Source organism: Tachysurus fulvidraco, chromosome 1 (genome assembly GCF_022655615.1).
Source record: "Tachysurus fulvidraco isolate hzauxx_2018 chromosome 1, HZAU_PFXX_2.0, whole genome shotgun sequence".
Classification (NCBI taxonomy): Eukaryota; Metazoa; Chordata; class Actinopteri; order Siluriformes; family Bagridae; genus Tachysurus; species Tachysurus fulvidraco.
The window spans coordinates 4,871,175-4,887,983 of NC_062518.1; the positions used below are offsets into that span (position 1 = coordinate 4,871,175).

General features: G+C 38.1%; 1 protein-coding gene and 1 long non-coding RNA gene across 2 annotated transcripts; both read left to right on the forward strand.

Annotated features, from left to right (window-relative positions):
• The first annotated feature begins 7,327 nt into the window (after positions 1 to 7,327).
• irx5a (iroquois homeobox 5a) lies at positions 7,328 to 10,779 on the forward strand. The gene is made up of 3 exons (XM_027136930.2): positions 7,328 to 8,043; positions 8,988 to 9,393; positions 9,829 to 10,779. Exons 1-3 carry the CDS (start codon positions 7,798 to 7,800, stop codon positions 10,524 to 10,526), a joined length of 1,350 nt encoding a protein of 449 aa, XP_026992731.1. The 5' UTR covers positions 7,328 to 7,797; the 3' UTR covers positions 10,527 to 10,779.
• A 3,245-nt stretch (positions 10,780 to 14,024) lies between these two features.
• LOC125138839 lies at positions 14,025 to 15,048 on the forward strand. The gene is made up of 2 exons (XR_007137968.1): positions 14,025 to 14,421; positions 14,702 to 15,048. It is a non-coding gene; the product is annotated as an uncharacterized LOC125138839 (long non-coding RNA).
• The last annotated feature ends 1,761 nt before the right edge of the window (positions 15,049 to 16,809 follow it).

Here is a 16,809-nt window from a genome sequence, read left to right on the forward strand (position 1 = left end):
TAAAATATTTGCATTGCATAAAATAAAATAAGTTTAAAGCGAGAAGAATTATGTATTCAAAAAGTATTTAAAAAGGTGGCAATGTTGTCGGGAAAGAAAGAAAGAAAGAAAGAAAGAAAGAAAGAAAGAAAGAAAGAAAGAAAGAAAGAAAGAAAGAAAGAAAGAAAGAAAGAAAGAAAGAAAGAAAGAAAGAAAGAAAGAAAGAAAGAAAGAAAGAAAGAAAGAAAACATCAGGTTAGAAATAAAAGCTTGTGAACTATATAATTTATGACCTTTATGACTAAATATCTTCCTATTTTTTTCTTATTAGAATTGTTTTTATTATTATTTTCATTTCGGTATTTTGGATTAGAGTTGTTTACTGTGTTGACTTGGCTTTCCATTTGACTTATTGGCATTTGGACTTGGACTTGTCTCGCTATATATGCTCTTGGTCTTGTCTTGATTTTGATCTGGACCTTGACTTCGTCTTGCTTTGATTTGGATTTGGATTTGACTCCCTTATGACTCCCTTATGACTCCTTCATGACTCAAGCTCAGCTAGCTTTAGATATGACAGTAGTGGTCTTGATTACAGCTTATATTTTTCACTGATTGCAGACACGGTATATATCGTATCATCATAAATCCTAGCTACAGTACGGTATGTAAGAACGGGATTCGTACTTGATTCGAACAGGAACTAGATTCGATTCCCCTTGTGATGCGGGAAACGGCTTTATAAACAAATCTCGTTAATGAAAACATTGACAAACAGATCAATATTTAATATTTAGTGTCTCTTCTACTTATTCAGGCATTCTTAATAATAAAGACTTTTTGGTTAAAGAATTTATACCAGATTGTAAAAAAAATCTATATGAAAGATTTGGGAGAAAAAAATATATATATAAAAGGTTGAAGAAATCTCATGTCTAAAGTGTTTTAGATTCAATGCTTTAGATATTACTATGTTCATATCTAAATCTATTTTCTAGTACAACTAATCACCCTCATGGTTTGACGTCTGCTCTCTGTTATTTATGCCTCCTACATCACACACCACCACATGTATATCTTTCACCTCTGTGCCATCAGCCTGATGAAGAGCAAATAGAGGTTGAAACCTCATCTGCATTGTTGTTAGTACAGATCATCCCTGACATCCAGAACGCGAGGGCTTCATCGGGAAGCCGTTCTGCTGTATCAGATGTATCTGAAAAGCCGAACGTGGGAGAGAAGCAAAGAGAGGGCACGCGCTGTATGCAGAATGGCGCGAGCGATCTACATTTCAAATGCAGAGGATGTTTTCCGCTGGATGCTTCTTTGAAAACATGGCTACAGGGAGCAAGCGAAATGTAAGAGGATATGGCATCAAAGGGCCTGGAAGAGAAAACAAAACAACAGCACACAGGAAGAGAGGAGCAGAGGATAAGTCCTTCACATACTCCTCATTACTGGATGTGGAGAGCTACACGACAGAGGAGGAAAAAAATAATGATAAAAAAAGAAAACAATCAGGGTGGGAGTGGGAACAGGTAGAAGAGGAGAAGAGCGAGATTGAACCTGATCACATGGAAATTTTGTTCACATTTCCAGAGTGATGTGGTTGGATTTGATTTGGTTTCATACAAATGATGTTCTCTCTAAAGGTATGAAAGCTAATCCCATCCAGTGGCCTTTAACTTACGTATTTCACAAGTTTGGACGATTACAAACTTCGAATTACGTCTGAGAGATAAGTTTAAGCTTTTCGATGGTTTGGGTTTAATTAATGGTGGTAGCTAAGCATTTTGTCCTGTTTCGTGTCTTCTATCTTTCTTTCTTTCTTTCTTTCTTTCTTTCTTTCTTTCTTTCTTATATCATACTTAATTTCAAATCTGCTTAATTTCTATTTATCTATCCATCCATCCAATATTTTTTCCTGTTTTGTGTATATTGAATTTCTTTCTTTCTTTCTTTCTTTCTTTCTTTCTTTCTTTCTTTCTTTCTTTCTTTCTTTCTTTCTTTCTTTCTTTCTTTCTTTCTTTCCACCTGGTTACTTTCAATCAAAGTGTATTTATTCTGTCAGCCTGTGGCCTCACTGAAAAATACATTTCCCAATAATTTCTCCTGTCTTGGACTCAGATGTATAGCCTCAATCTCCTAATTTTCTAAGTGTGTGTGTGTGTGTGTGTGTGTGTGTGTGTGTGTGTGTGTGTGTGTGTGTGTGTGTGTGTGTGTGTGTGTGTGTGTGTGAGTGAGAGAGAGAGAGAGAGAGAGAGAGAGAGAGAGAGAGAGAGAGAGAGAGAGAGAGAGAGAGAGAGAATCTTAGTGGAAATATGGTCCAGTGGTACAACTGTAAATATTTTTCAGGGTAAAGGAGATGAAAAATCATTTTAAAAAATCGATGCCTGCTTCCTATAGCCCATCTCAAACAAATCAATCATAATCTTAACCAGCTGCCAGGAGAAGGGGTAGGCGTGCAATCTTTGTCTGAAATCTCTAATTTCTGAATCCATTCTCATAACAGGGCCATCATCTGATCATTTAACTCAGCTAACAGTGTGCCTCCCTCCTGGGGCTCTGGGGAAATGCAGCGAAGGCACGAGGAGCCTGAGTCGAGGAAGCCGTCTACCTCAGTCTACCTCTGCCTACCTCTCTACCTCTCTCTACCTCTGTTTACCTCTGTCTATTTCTGCTCCTATGCTCTGCTCCATTGTATTGATCTTGGTAGCTGAAGCCTCTTTTGATGAGAAATGGAGTGGATTATATTTGCTAGCAAGCCTTACACTTATCTATTGAGTAATGACAAATCAAAATAACATTGTGCTTGTCCTTTGGTGGTTATAGTAAATCAGTGTTTAAAAAAATTAATAAATAAAAATAAGGTAGGATAACATGGCCATTAGCACATTCATGCATTATGTCAAATATTCAGATATTATTTTACTTTAAATAAACACATTCTTAGTCCTCGTATTTGTTTCACACTGCATGTTCATTTATTTAAAAAAAAATGCATATATTCACAGCAATGATACTCTTATAATTCATACACAAGAACATACAGTACATCTCTGGCTCAGCGATGCAATACAATACCTCAACTTGCATCTGTTTTATCCTGGAAATCTAAGCAGACGACAATAAATCCAGGGAAATGAAGACTGGAACGATAAACAGATATATAAAAGAATGAACAAAATCATTATCACTTGATTAAATGACTAGAGGAAAAAAAAGAAAACAAGTGGATTCTCACTTTAGCACTTCTTGTTTGAAGAGGTTTAAACCAGCCGATCCACTAATCCAGTTTTAGTGAGCGATTGCTCCTTGGAGTTTAATGCCTCCTCTTATCTAAACCACCTCATTCAACTGAGTAGCTAATTATCAAGCACTTGATGAGCTGAGGTGTGTTAGAGCAGAGAAAATCTGCCGGGAGATTAGATTTGATCTAATCTGTGCTTTTGCTCTGCTTTTGTGTGGATATTCAGACGAAGGAACTGCACACGTTTAAAGGATGTGTATATTAACGTGTTTTAAGTTAATACCTGGATCTATTGCAATTCCATATCCAATGTGGAGGAATTGTGTATTGCGAAAATTAAAACAAACAAACAAACAAACAAATAAATACATAAATAAATAAAAGCTACTAATCTAGAAGAATAAAGTCCTAAACTATACCCCCTTGTCATTGTACACCTTTGGTACCTTTAATATGGATCTTGTACCTGGAAATGTGGACATTTACATTTAATATACCTTTAAAATAGAATAAATATAAAAAAAATAAATAGAATAGATTTTTTTTTTTGAGTGATGCTTTAAACTAAAGATACACTTTGCTAGTAATATATTAAGGGTTGTACACTTAATGGATGGCACCAGGGCAAGAAAATGCTCATGCTTCTTCTTTTTTTCTGATATAGCAAATTTAAAGATATTTATGAGGCAAAGCAGAAAGGTTATTATTATTATTATTATTATTATTATTATTATTATTATTATTATTATTATTATTATTATTATTATTATTATTATCCTGTCGCACGTGTGTTTAATCATTTAATAAAATTGCAAGGTCAAAAATAAATCAGCCCCCATTATTTGGCGCAGATCTCCCCAAAGCACAGGAGGCGGACTGTTTTGAATTTCAATTGGCTTGGAAGTGTCCAAAGGCCCCGAGCTAATCCATCAAAGACTATTCGCCATGAGTTAATCGCTTTACAGCGGGTTTGGAGTGAGAAGCGCTGGACTGTTCTGCTTCTGCTTTACGCGGACCCACACACGCCACACACACACACACACACACACACACACACACACACACACACACACACACACACACACACAGAGAGAGAGAGAGAGAGAGAGAGAGAGAGAGAGAGAGAGAGAGAGAGAGAGAGAGAGAGAGAGAGAGAGAGTGTGTGTGTGTGGGTGTGTGTGTGTGTGTGTGTGTGTGAGAGAGAGAGAGAGAGAGAGAGAGAGAGAGAGAGAGAGAGAGAGAGAGAGAGAGAGAGAGAGAGAGAGAGAGAGAGAGAGAGAGAAGCCTGTCAAAGCGCCTTCCAACTTCATTTAACCCGCATCTGTGGCGCTAACGGTCTGCTGACTAATCACAGAATGATGAGTAATAAAAATTGCACTATTTCTGCCAGAAGCGATTTAAAACCTCTATACAACCTCATATTCTGCTAAATCGTCTTTTCACATTTAAATACATGCAACATATTATAATATGTTACATATATATATGTATACACACATATATACACATATATAAATATTTATATACACATATATAAATTGTCTAAATTTTGACACATTTTGCGTCTCCGCCGTTTCGGTATTGCATTCAGACAGGGGAAAATATGATGTGTCCATCAACTTATAGCAGATTTATTTGTTTATTTGGTTGTCAGCAAAAAAATATTTTGTTATAATAATAATAATAATAATAATAATAATAATAATAATAATAATAATAATAATAATAGGTTATTTTAGATTAATTACAGATTTATATTAAATACACGCCTGGTCCAAAAGAAATTTGAATAATATCTCTGGAAGAACTTCAAAGGAAGTGTGTATATTTACATGCACATTTCTTACCTCGATCTCTTCCTCCGCATTCGAGCTCCTTCTCCTCGTCCTTGCTCTCCTTGAGTCCTCAGAGCTGAACACACACTCCTGCCGGTGAAGAGGAGGAAGTAATTATCACCGATAATAGACTATCAATGAATAGTGACGTCACCGGAACGGGTATCCAAGGCAACCGGCACGCTATCTAAAGGTGACCTGGCATTGGCCGGTTATAACGTCCTTCAAATCGGAGATGGCCAATATAATTGGCCAATGGGGCGTTGAATTGAGGCTTAAAATACTCCAGGGGCTGAATCGGGTTGAGATTGAAAAACGAAAAGAAAAGAAAAGCTTAAAGAAAGAGCAGTAACAACAATAATTATATATTATATATTTATTATTTATTTATATATTATATTATATCATTCTGCCTTCTGCTTTATTATCATCATTGTCATGCAGGTCCCAAATAAACATGGTTTAGAAAATTGTATATCTCGTAGCTATTATTTCTGTACTGAAAATAGTAGTGTAAAAGATCTTGAAAGATGATTAAAATCTGGATAACTGACTGAAATTAAAGCGTCTCTTGTTTCACATTAATGAAATACACGACATTATTATTATTATTATTATTATTATTATTATTATTATTATTATTATTATTATTATTATTATTATTATCATCGATGTAGCTATTCTGTATTCAAAAGCTCATTGCCACGTTGAAAGTGGGTGGTGATCAGTACAGAAATGGGGATGAAATAAATATGTTTTACAGTCCGACTGTAGCTCGACTTCTGTTTGGCTCTTCAAGAGTTTCAGTCCTTTTCCTCTCCAGAGGCTTTTAAACAACGCCTACAGCGATCCCTTTCGGCACAACACGGACTTTAACTAACCCGAACAGTGCAGGAGAAAAAAGGGAGAAAAACACTTTCGACATACTGTAGAGTGCAAATGCTGAAATAATTTTGTGTACAAGATTTTTAAATTATGGTAGCCGAATATGAATGAATTTATTATTATTATTATTATTATTATTATTATTATTATTATTATTATTATTATTATTTGCTTTTTTTTGCCTGGCATTGTGCCTCATAGATACATTTCTATTACTTCTAAGCTAGACCTAATATTTTCTAGGAATAAAAAATAAATACATGATAAAAAGCATAAGTATCGCCCATTATATTTATACAGTTGTTTAGGGCTGCTAGAAAGGATCATGCACTATATGCACTAAACCTAAATAGCTTGTGTTCAGCTTGTTTTATTGCCATAATAGGCATGATACGGAGCACAAATGGTTTTCAAGCAAACAAAATGAAATAAATCGGTATAAATCGGGGATCTCCTACGGCGCAGAGACAGATATCAGTGTAAATCAAAGCGGCTTAGAGGCCATGGCCGTGGCCTCATATGGACTTTAATGTGTGTGTGTGTGTGTGTGTGTGTGTGTGTGTGTGTGTGTGTGTGTGTGTGTGTGTGTGTGTGTGTGTGTGTGTGTGTGTGTGTGTGTGTGTGTGTGTGTGTGTGTTCGTGAATTTGCGCTAAACAGGCGGAAGAGCTACTTCATTCCTAAAAAGTGTCACTTAGTCTATAGCCTGTCAAAAGTTACTCTCTCGTGCTGTGAAGAACCGATTCAGAGTCACACACTCACGCGCTCTGACAACACTGTCTCCAGTTAAACTGACTCATTTTTACACCGTCGAGTTCAGTGAGCGCGCCGATATTTGCATATATAAATCTATATTATTAATCGACAGAAATTGGGTTATTTCTTGTAGTTGTGTTTTTAAGGCTCCAACAATTACAAATTAGACTTTCCGTTATATGTAAATTTTTTTAAAATATGGTATGTATTGTCATCAAGGCAAGACGAATGAGCGCAAAAAAATGCAAGAAAAGGAAAAAAACCTGGAAGACGAAAGGAAGAGCAGCAGAACATGTAGCGTTTCTCCTCTGGTGTTTGGCAAAGCGGTCTCTGGCAGCCAGCTTAGTCCATTTGCTATTAATCAAGTGTGAAAGTGACGGCTTCATGTGTTTAGAGAACGAGGGAAGTTGGAGCTGATGCGCACTCGGCTCGCATGAGATCGCCATCCAGGGGCTGAATCGGTTCGGTCTAAAGCAATGAGGATTGTTAGAGGCAAAGGGGGGGGGGGGGGGGGGGTTGTTAGCGAATGTCTCTGCGCGAGTGTGTCAGAGAGAGAGAGAGAGAGAGAGAGAGAGAGAGAGAGAGAGAGAGAGAGAGAGAGAGAGAGAACCGAGCACCAGCTCTCCTGCTCCTTCTCTGACTACACCCGAGAGGAGGAGCGTGAGGAGGCGACGTAGTGGGCGTCAGAATCCTCAATTTCCAACTTAGCATCCTGGCAGGGCACTCCGCGGCGCAAAGCCCCGTCCGAGACGCGCAAAAAAGAAAACTTTCTCGCTCAAAACACGGAATGAGAGAACCGACAAGGCTAAGCGCCGAGGGTGAGACTCCAAAAGTCGATCACCACTGATCCACAACAACAACAATAACAACAGCAACAACAACAACAACAGTCCACTTCGAGTTAACGGAGAGAAGTCAGAAGTCTATGCATTCGTTGCTTCTTCTGATTTCCAGTGCGCGAAGGCGACGGACGCGCGCTCTGCTCATCAGGGACTCTATGTGCGAGCGCGGACGACTGTGCGTGTGAAAGTGAAAAAAAAAAAAGCGGATTACAAAGTGCACCGAAAAAGAAGCTCGTTCTCCGGCGCTTGGCCATGGCGTACCCTCAGGGCTACTTGTATCAACCGTCCGCCTCTTTGGCGCTCTACTCGTGCCCAGCGTACAGCACGAGTGTAATCTCGGGCCCGCGCACAGAAGAGCTCGGTAGATCGTCTTCAGGCTCGGCATTTGCACCCTACGCCGGATCCACGGCGTTCAGCAGCGCCTCAGCTGCCTACAGCTCGCATCTGCCATACGGAGCGGACGCCGCAGCCGCCGCGGCCACTTTCACCTCTTACGTGGTGAGTAAGCTTTTATTTATTCATCTATTTATTTATTTAATTAATTAATTATCTTCTGACCTTTGTTATAGCTTTATAGTTTGTGCAAAGTTACATGACCGAATGGTTGTGTCCCTAATTTCCTTGTTTACTTGTAATTGCGCGTGATGTACGAGATAGATTTTTTTTTCTTTCTTTTTGGCTATGCACGTTAATCAAATACAATTTCAGTTTCTTTAAATTGCCGGAATACTTAGATGATAAATGTCTGAATACAAAATAAGTAAATCGATACATATTAGTTTGAGGAATCGTCTGTTTTTCACGAAGGAAAAAAAAAAAAGCCTTGCAAAACAAGTCGAGCAAAAGATTTTCAGCAGCAAACATTTGCTTCGTATTTGCATAGGTTTCATATGGCCCTATATAGCAAAAACCTCTTAAAAGCCGTATTTAATTTAGGATGCCATGGTTTTTGTGGCGAACAAGCGTTTTGTTTGTGTGTGTGTTTTTATTTAACGGAACATTTTATATAAACAACATCTATAACAACATGATATCTGGCAGCATGGCCTAACAAACTGACAGCATATTAGTAATAATAATAATAATAATAATAATAATAATAATAATAATAATAATAATAATAATAATAATAATATTGCAGACATCATAAAATATATTATACCCCGGGTTTGTTCAGAGGTTTTTATATATTCACTGGAAAAACTGGCAAAATGTGTTGAGTTTGGTGTGGGTCAATAATTTGATTAATTAGATTTAGTGGTGTGTGTGTGTGTGTGTGTGTGTGTGTGTGTGTGTGTGTGTGTGTGTGTGTGTGTGTGTGTGTGTGTGTGTTCAGTAAGTTTTGGGAGCTGCTTAAACTTACATCACGTTAAAGTTTCCGTTTGAATGGATGGTATATGTGGTACAGTGGGTTTAATTGTGTTTTAATGGGCTTCTTGCAGAGTTCCCCCTATGATCACACGTCAGGCATGCCTGGATCTATCGGTTATCACCCGTACGCAGCACCACTGGGTTCATACCCGTACGGTGACCCTGCGTACCGTAAGAATGCGACCCGGGACGCCACCGCGACTCTGAAGGCCTGGCTCAACGAGCACCGCAAGAACCCGTATCCCACCAAGGGCGAAAAGATCATGCTGGCCATCATTACCAAGATGACCCTTACCCAGGTGTCCACCTGGTTCGCCAACGCCCGGAGGAGACTGAAGAAGGAGAACAAGATGACCTGGACGCCGCGCAACAGGAGCGAGGACGAGGAGGAGGACGAGAACATCGACCTGGAGAAAAATGACGACGACGAGCCTAACAAGCCTATTGACAAGGGAGACTCGACAGACACGGAGACAGGTCTGTGGAAAAATCATCAATTTTTAATTCGTAGTCGTTTTTCCACTCCGGGCGCAAAATTGATTGCTGGTTAATGGCGGTGTATTATTTATAATAGGACAATTGCTTTAAATAATAATCACCTTGAGCTCTAATTTGACTCCTTATGGAGTGAGAATTGCTGGTGACGCGGGGTGTTTTGCAGTCCATTTATCTTGAGCTGCATAATAGGGGCACAGCTGGCGTACTGAATCTCATTTATTACAATCTGATTATTATTATTATTATTATTATTATTATTATTATTATTATTATTATTATTATTATTGTTGTTGTTGTTGTTGTTGTTTTTATTATTACTATTAAAATCACCATAAATTATGTATGTATAATATATATACATACATAATTTATGGTGATGATAATAAACATATTTCTTTTTTTCCCATTTTTCAGATTCCAAAATCTTGCACGTGGGCGAGGCGACGTGCGACAGATTTCAAGATGACCACCACGGCAAAGACTCGGACCCTTTGCTCAGCGACTCGGACTTGAAGGAGACTGACGAGCGCGCGGACGCACTCGTGAACCCTTCAAAAGCCACCACGTCGTCGCCGTCGCTTGTGCAGCGGGCCCACGAGCTTAACGTGCACGACAGGCCGCCGGAAGTTGCACACGGTGCCTCCGTAGTCAATCACAGCAACGCTACGTCCGTTATCCATTCTCCTCCGTCTGCGCCCAAACCTAAACTGTGGTCTCTGGCGGAAATAGCCACGTCCTCAGACAGGTGCAGAGGAGGAGGAGGCGGCGACGCAGGGGGCACAGCCCAGAGCGCTCTACCGGCAGCCAGCGCCGCGTCTCCGAGCCGGACCTCGACGCAGTGCGCGCTCCCGAGTGGCGCCGTGCTCTCCCGGCCTCTCTACTACACGTCGCCGTTTTACGCGGGCTACACGAACTACGGCTCTTTTGGCCACCTGCACGGCAGCCACGGCTCCGTCACGAGCTCGGCAGCGACGCACTTCAACGGAATAAGTCCGAGCGTTTTAAACCGAGCCGAAGCTCTTGCCCGAGAAAGCAAAGCAAGGAGCCAAGCGCAGGTAGACCTGTGTAAAGACTCTCCCTATGAACTCAAGAAAGGTATGTCCAACATTTAATACCGGAATTCGTCTCCGCGCTCATGGACTATTATTTATTATTTGTGGTTGCATATAAAAGAAGACGACGAAGAAGAGAGAGAGAGAGAGAGAGAGATATTAATGATAAAGGGATTTCGGACAGTTATTTTCTGATTAAATGCTTATCTTCAAATCTTAGTTTCTGAATGGTTAATCAAGATGTAACATCTAAGAATTGTCTTAAAACGCTGCAGCCGCCTAAGTCTATTTGTATTAAAGACTAATATGTATATTTAATGTAGCATTTTTGTATTTAAAATGGACAATACACTATCTTTGAAGTAAATTATGACAAAAAATCGCGTGTGCAGCAGTTGTTTTGGGGCACTTGCATGCTTTCGGATGACAAATGTGACAGCTGCACAGAAAAAAAAGCAAACAGTGCTTTAAAAATGTTGAGGCCTTTCTGCAAATCACTCTGAGAAGCATTCAGGTTATTGGGTTCATTTTCTTCCCTGCATGTCCACGGATTAAAAAAAAACAAAAAAAAAAACAATCAAACATTGGTAGCCAGAAGTAAAATTCACAGCTTCAGAAATTCACTGATGTAGCTCTATATTATTATTATTATTATTATTATTATTATTATTATTATTATTATTATTATTATTATTATTATTATTCCGAAACGCTTCATGGCCGACTTATGGTTAAACCGGGTATTTTTATTACCATCTGTTTTATCACCTGTATAAGGGATAATTGTTATCATTGACTCACAGGCCTGAGCGTACTTTACCAGGTGAATATTGATATGACAACGCTGGCCGAAGTGTCGAGCAGTCATTTAACCCAATTACACTCCATGCGCGTCGTGTTATGTGCCGAGCGATTGGGTGTTGAACTCCAGTAATGAGTTCGATTTTATGCCAAATTTAGATCCTCTTTACTGTTTCCGCGGTGAAGTGACTGAGAGGCAGCCGCCAGTGCACTGCAATGAGGTGTTTGGGGAATATGCGTCTCGGTTATACTCTTAATGGTGTGAAAGGTTGAATAAATAGCACTGCGGATTACGGACGCGATTGCAATCGCCATGAACACCGTGTGCCTGCGCCTCTAGGCCGTTTCTTAAGGAAAACTCCATAGCTCTACCCTCCTCCGCAGGTAGGTGTCACACTTGCTCCTAATACGGGCCGTGCACTCTTAAACATAAACACTCAGAGGGAGCATCTTGCCTCAGGTGGCACGCCAGGAGGAGGAAATGGACCGCTGTCAAACCCAACTAAACTAACAGTGGATCAAGGCTGCAGGCACGTGCTTACACTTTTGTGTGAACAAATAATTGACTTTTTCATTTTTCAATATTCCATTATTATTATTTTTTTTTAAATTATTGTACATCCATAGAAAACCCTTAAATTATTATTATTATTATTATTATTATTATTATTATTATTATTATTATTATTATTATTATTATTATAGGTTAGGGTAACACTTGCTCGCCTATATTTAATGTAAACAATCTCAACAAATTATGCACTATGTATTGGAATCAATTTAAAGACCTAACACAAAATTATTAAAAATTCACAACTAACCAAATACAGTTCTTGATTGTGCATTAAAAGAAATTGGTACCCTTATCTCCTTTAACAATTCCCTAATTTTAAACCGATATTTATCTCTGGCTCTTGGCATAAGGTTTGGTTTGGATATTAATGACTGACACATTATCAGAATCATGATATGGCCTTTTCTTTTCTTTTTTTTTCTTTTTCAAAAGGAGCAGAAAATTTATAGTGTTATATTAGACAGTGTTTAGATTAAAGACAAAATAACTTTAATTTAGAAACGAAATATTCGATTCATTCATGCTTCTACTACTTATAATAATAATAATAATAATAATAATAATAATAATAATAATAATAATAATAATAATAATATGTACAGGTATAACAGGGGAGCAGATTGCCCAGGTCTGAGGTCGGGTCATTAATCTCTATAGTTTACTTTGCGCCCTCCACTTGAAAAGTCCCCTGGGTTACATTGAATTCCCGCAGCTCTAATGCCTTTTCCCCGCAGCCCTGAGACCCGCCATATTTCATCTCTCACTACACTCCAGCCTCCTAAATAGCATAATCACCCTTTCTCTTTTTTTCCCCAGCTCCCCTATAAGAATTGATGTTCCTTCTAAGCATTAAAAAAATGCAGTTTAGCATTTTAGTAGATTTAAGTAAAACGGAAATGACATTCCAGAGTGCCAAAGGACATTCTCCTAGCCGAGTAAACATTTATTGGGTTTGACTTCTCACATTTTCTCACTTATTTATTTATTTATTTATTTATTTATTTATTTAATGCCTGACTTTCAGAGGCCTAAAATATCGAGCTATCGATAATAATTTACGATCTAATTTTCCGCTTGATGGAAATCAATTGAACATTTAAAGGATAAACTAGAAGTAGAAGGGAAATTCTGGCGCAAAGGCTTTGGGTATACAATAGCGCTTTGGACACTGCAGGGGTACAAATTTAAAATAAATAAATAAATAAATAAATAAATAAATAAATAAATAAATAAATAAATAAATAAAACACGCCTAATAGATTCAGTCCCAGTCGTGTGAAATTTCCTTCCCACTAATTTCTACACTGAGTAAGCTAGAAGGTTGCTTTTTTTTTCTTGCCATATTTAGTCGTTATGAGCTCTGGGGGATATTTGCAAAGGCCCAAACCACGTGACTGATCCGAGACTGTCGCTTCATTTGATGTGTAAATTTTATGGCATGAAAAAAACGGCTATACCTTATGGACATTATGGATTTCTCAATATATGTGATCATATGCTTATATTTAACGAGCTCGTGCTTTTTGAGAATTTCTACGAGCAACAAAACTTACACAATTTCCTGTAGTTGCAGCCAATTATTTTTTCTCTACTGCAAAGATAAACGTTGATGTCTTTTCCCAATACAAGCTTGTTATGAATCGACCGAATTCATCCGATCTTTTATACGTTGTAAATGTCATAATCTCTGAATTGATCGCGCAAACCTTTGCACGAAAAAGAGCAAATAATTAGAGGTTACAAGACAAACTCATTGGTGCCGAAGCAACAACTCAAGACCTGCAACAACACTCAGTGATTCATGTTCACTTCCGTATTCGATGTTTCTTTTGATGAAACTGAAAGTTGTGTGCTGTAAAACATTTATTCTGACTGCACAACAGATTTCATTAGGGGTGTGAGACTTTGACAGGCCGTAGTTTAATTATTATAGGAAGGAAAGCAAACACAGTGAAAATCTGAAAAAAAAATGAAGCAAAGAATACAAATGAAGTGCTAAATAATTAATAATAAAGAGAGGGAAAAAACGCGTAACGCGCTAAACTTTAATTGTTCTTTCAAAAAAACCTAGATTTATTTTTGGGATTCTTATTAAAACATTATTATTATTATTATTATTATTATTATTATTATTATTATTATTATTATTATTATTATTATTATTATGTTTTGTTTTTTTTTACTTTTAAAGCTGATGCAACGATTTTAAGGTTCCATTAACTACGGGGATTATTTATGACACGACGTGAAATCCCACGTCGTGTCATTCCCTCGGCGTGAGAATGAAATCACCAACAATTTCACGACAAGAATTTCATCCTCTAAACATAATCGAAATCAAATCTGTAAAACATTTTCGTTTCAAGAAAGAAATCTAATCAAAAATTGTAGAAAATGAGGCAGAATAACCGAAGAACCAGGAAAAGTGTGTGTGTGTGTGTGTGTGTGTGTGTGTGTGTGTGTGTGTGTGTGTGTGTGTGTGTGTGTGTAGGCGTGTCTGTTCCAATGAAAATAAAAGAGCACAAATTGGACCTTGTCACGTGACCAGTAAGCTTCCGCGTTTCCTAAAACCCTGAATCTGTAAGTATAGAAAGTAAATAAAAAGAACAATAAGATATTAATATAAAATAAAAAAATAAAATAAATACATTTAGGGGGAAAATAGATAAGTTGGTGTATTGCCGAATGTGACAAATATTTTCCCCCTAAATTTAACCCATTGCTGAAGTGTTACACCTGCGGCCTGTAACACCGTGTGTGTGTGTTTGTGTGTGTGTGTGTGTGCGCGCGCGCGCATGTGTGTCTCAACCTGTTGATGATCGCGTTGCAAAAATGTGCTGCACCGAATGTTTCCAAAAAGAACTTGGACTTTTATATCAGCAGCACGACTGATAAGAGCCGATGTCTACACGATCTCTCATCAGTGACAAGACTCCAGCTGAGCAGAATCAAATTCAGCTCCATCGTGTAAAAGGACACCATTTTTATTTGGCGCGCTGTACATTCGGGGGAAGCAACAGAGAAACAGAGGAAGTTTGTCCAAATACTGACAGAATGTTGGTTTTTTCATGAACTCTCTCTATACTTGAAGTGAACAATGTTTTGCTCAAATGCTTACCATAAAACGATATATTGAGAGAGAGAGAGAGAGAGAGAGAGAGAGAGAGAGAGAGAGAGAGAGAGAGAGAGAAATGGGGGACAGGTCTAGCATAAGCATAAGACGAATGAAGTTTAAAGAAAAAAAGAAAGAGAGGGAGAATGGTGTCATTTGACCTGCTCTCTAACACAGCTGGATCCAAGTCTTTCTCTCTCTCTTCACTGGAGCACGCAGTTTAAAAAAAGAAAGAAAAGATAAAAATAAAGACAAAAACAGTTACAGAAAAAGAAACAAACACCAGGCCTAGCTCGCATGTTTTAAGAAGAAGAGCATTGTTATATTCTCATTTATTCTATGTTTTATTTAATTTTTTTTATCATTTTTTAAAACTACTGTAAATAAAAGGGACAAGCGGTAAGAATGGTGTCAGTTTTGTCTAAACGGCTTCAATATTGAAGATGGAGTGGTCTCTCTCTCACTCTCACACACACACACTTCACTGGAGCACGCTGGGAAAACCGGCCTCCCTTCTTTATTTAATCATCCGATCCCACTGAGGAAGCGCTTAATTAATTATGGGGGCTAAAAATGCAGGCCAGCTGTTCCTCTCCTCTCTGCACTGCTTCCGCAAGGTGTGTATGTGTGTGCGTGTGCGTGTGTGAGTGACGCGGCCATGGGGCCTCATTTTCACAAATTAGCTCCATTTTCTCCTTTAAAAAAAAAAAAAAAAAAGCTGTCAGCTCGTCTGACGTGGGGCGTTTCGTTGGCTATTAAAGACCCCGTAGTTCGCGCGCGCGCGCGCGTGCGTGCGTGCGTGTGTGTGTTTATATGTCTGATGATCAAATATTACCAAAAAAGTATAGAGTACGTTACAGGTTTGAACTTGAGGACATATTTGCCTGGTCCCCCTGGGAGAACTGATTTTTTTTTGTTTTCTTCATAAAAACTGTATAATAATAATAATAATAATAATAATAATAATAATAATAATAATAATAATAATAATAATTATTATTATTATTATTATTATTATTATTATTAAAAACTTTCCATACTGAGGTTAATTCCAGAGTAGGATTCAGGTGTAGCATAGAAGCAATTACCTGCATTTATAATAATGGAAAATAATCGAGCCAGTGTGTGTGTGTGTGTGTGTGTGTGTGTGTGTGTGTGTGTGTGTGTGTGTGTGTGTGTTGGGCAGCACATAAATCCTTCAGGTTTAAAGCACATCCGAAATAGGCAGGGACACAGTGTAAACGTGCTCAGCTTTAACCGACAGCTCATGATTTACTGCTGTTTTTCTGCCTCTGCAGCCGCGGACTTCAGCCACTGTTTTTCTACGGTTTTCTCCAGGGACAGATTACACTCGCCTCATTCGGCCGTCTCACGGGCCGAGAGAAACCTACACTTGCAGAAAAAATAGTACTAAACTGTACCTTTCCTTGTCACTGGGGTGGTACTCTCAATCATGGGCACTTGTTTTATGTATCTTTCACATGGAAACATGGTTATAGTGTACCATTACAAATGATTTGGGGTAAATGGACAGTGATTAAAGTTTTCCTCTAAAAACTGGTAGAAAATGCATAGTATAAGCTGTATTCTTGGTAATTCATAGTGAAGAGTTTAGGATCTTCATTTGCCAAAAATATACCTCAGAATGAATATTGCTTCTATTTATTATTTGTTTGTTTGTTTGTTTGTTTGTTTGTTTGTTTGTTTGTTTGTTTAATATAATGAGCAACCTTCTTTTAAAAGAGGTTTTCACTAATAATGGTTCCAATAAAATTAGATTTAGAAAATACATCAATGTTCTGTTCTTCAAAAAATAACGAAAGCCTTTTTTTTCCCATTAGCTTATTTGTAGAAAG

Bases quoted from the DNA above. Each gene is read 5' to 3' on its own strand.
- irx5a (XM_027136930.2), top strand. From the start codon at position 7,798: ATGGCGTACCCTCAGGGCTACTTGTATCAACCGTCCGCCTCTTTGGCG. The intron at 8,044-8,987 runs GTGAGTAAGCTT...GGCTTCTTGCAG, and splicing joins CCACTTTCACCTCTTACGTG to AGTTCCCCCTATGATCACAC. The intron at 9,394-9,828 runs GTCTGTGGAAAA...CCCATTTTTCAG, and splicing joins CTCGACAGACACGGAGACAG to ATTCCAAAATCTTGCACGTG.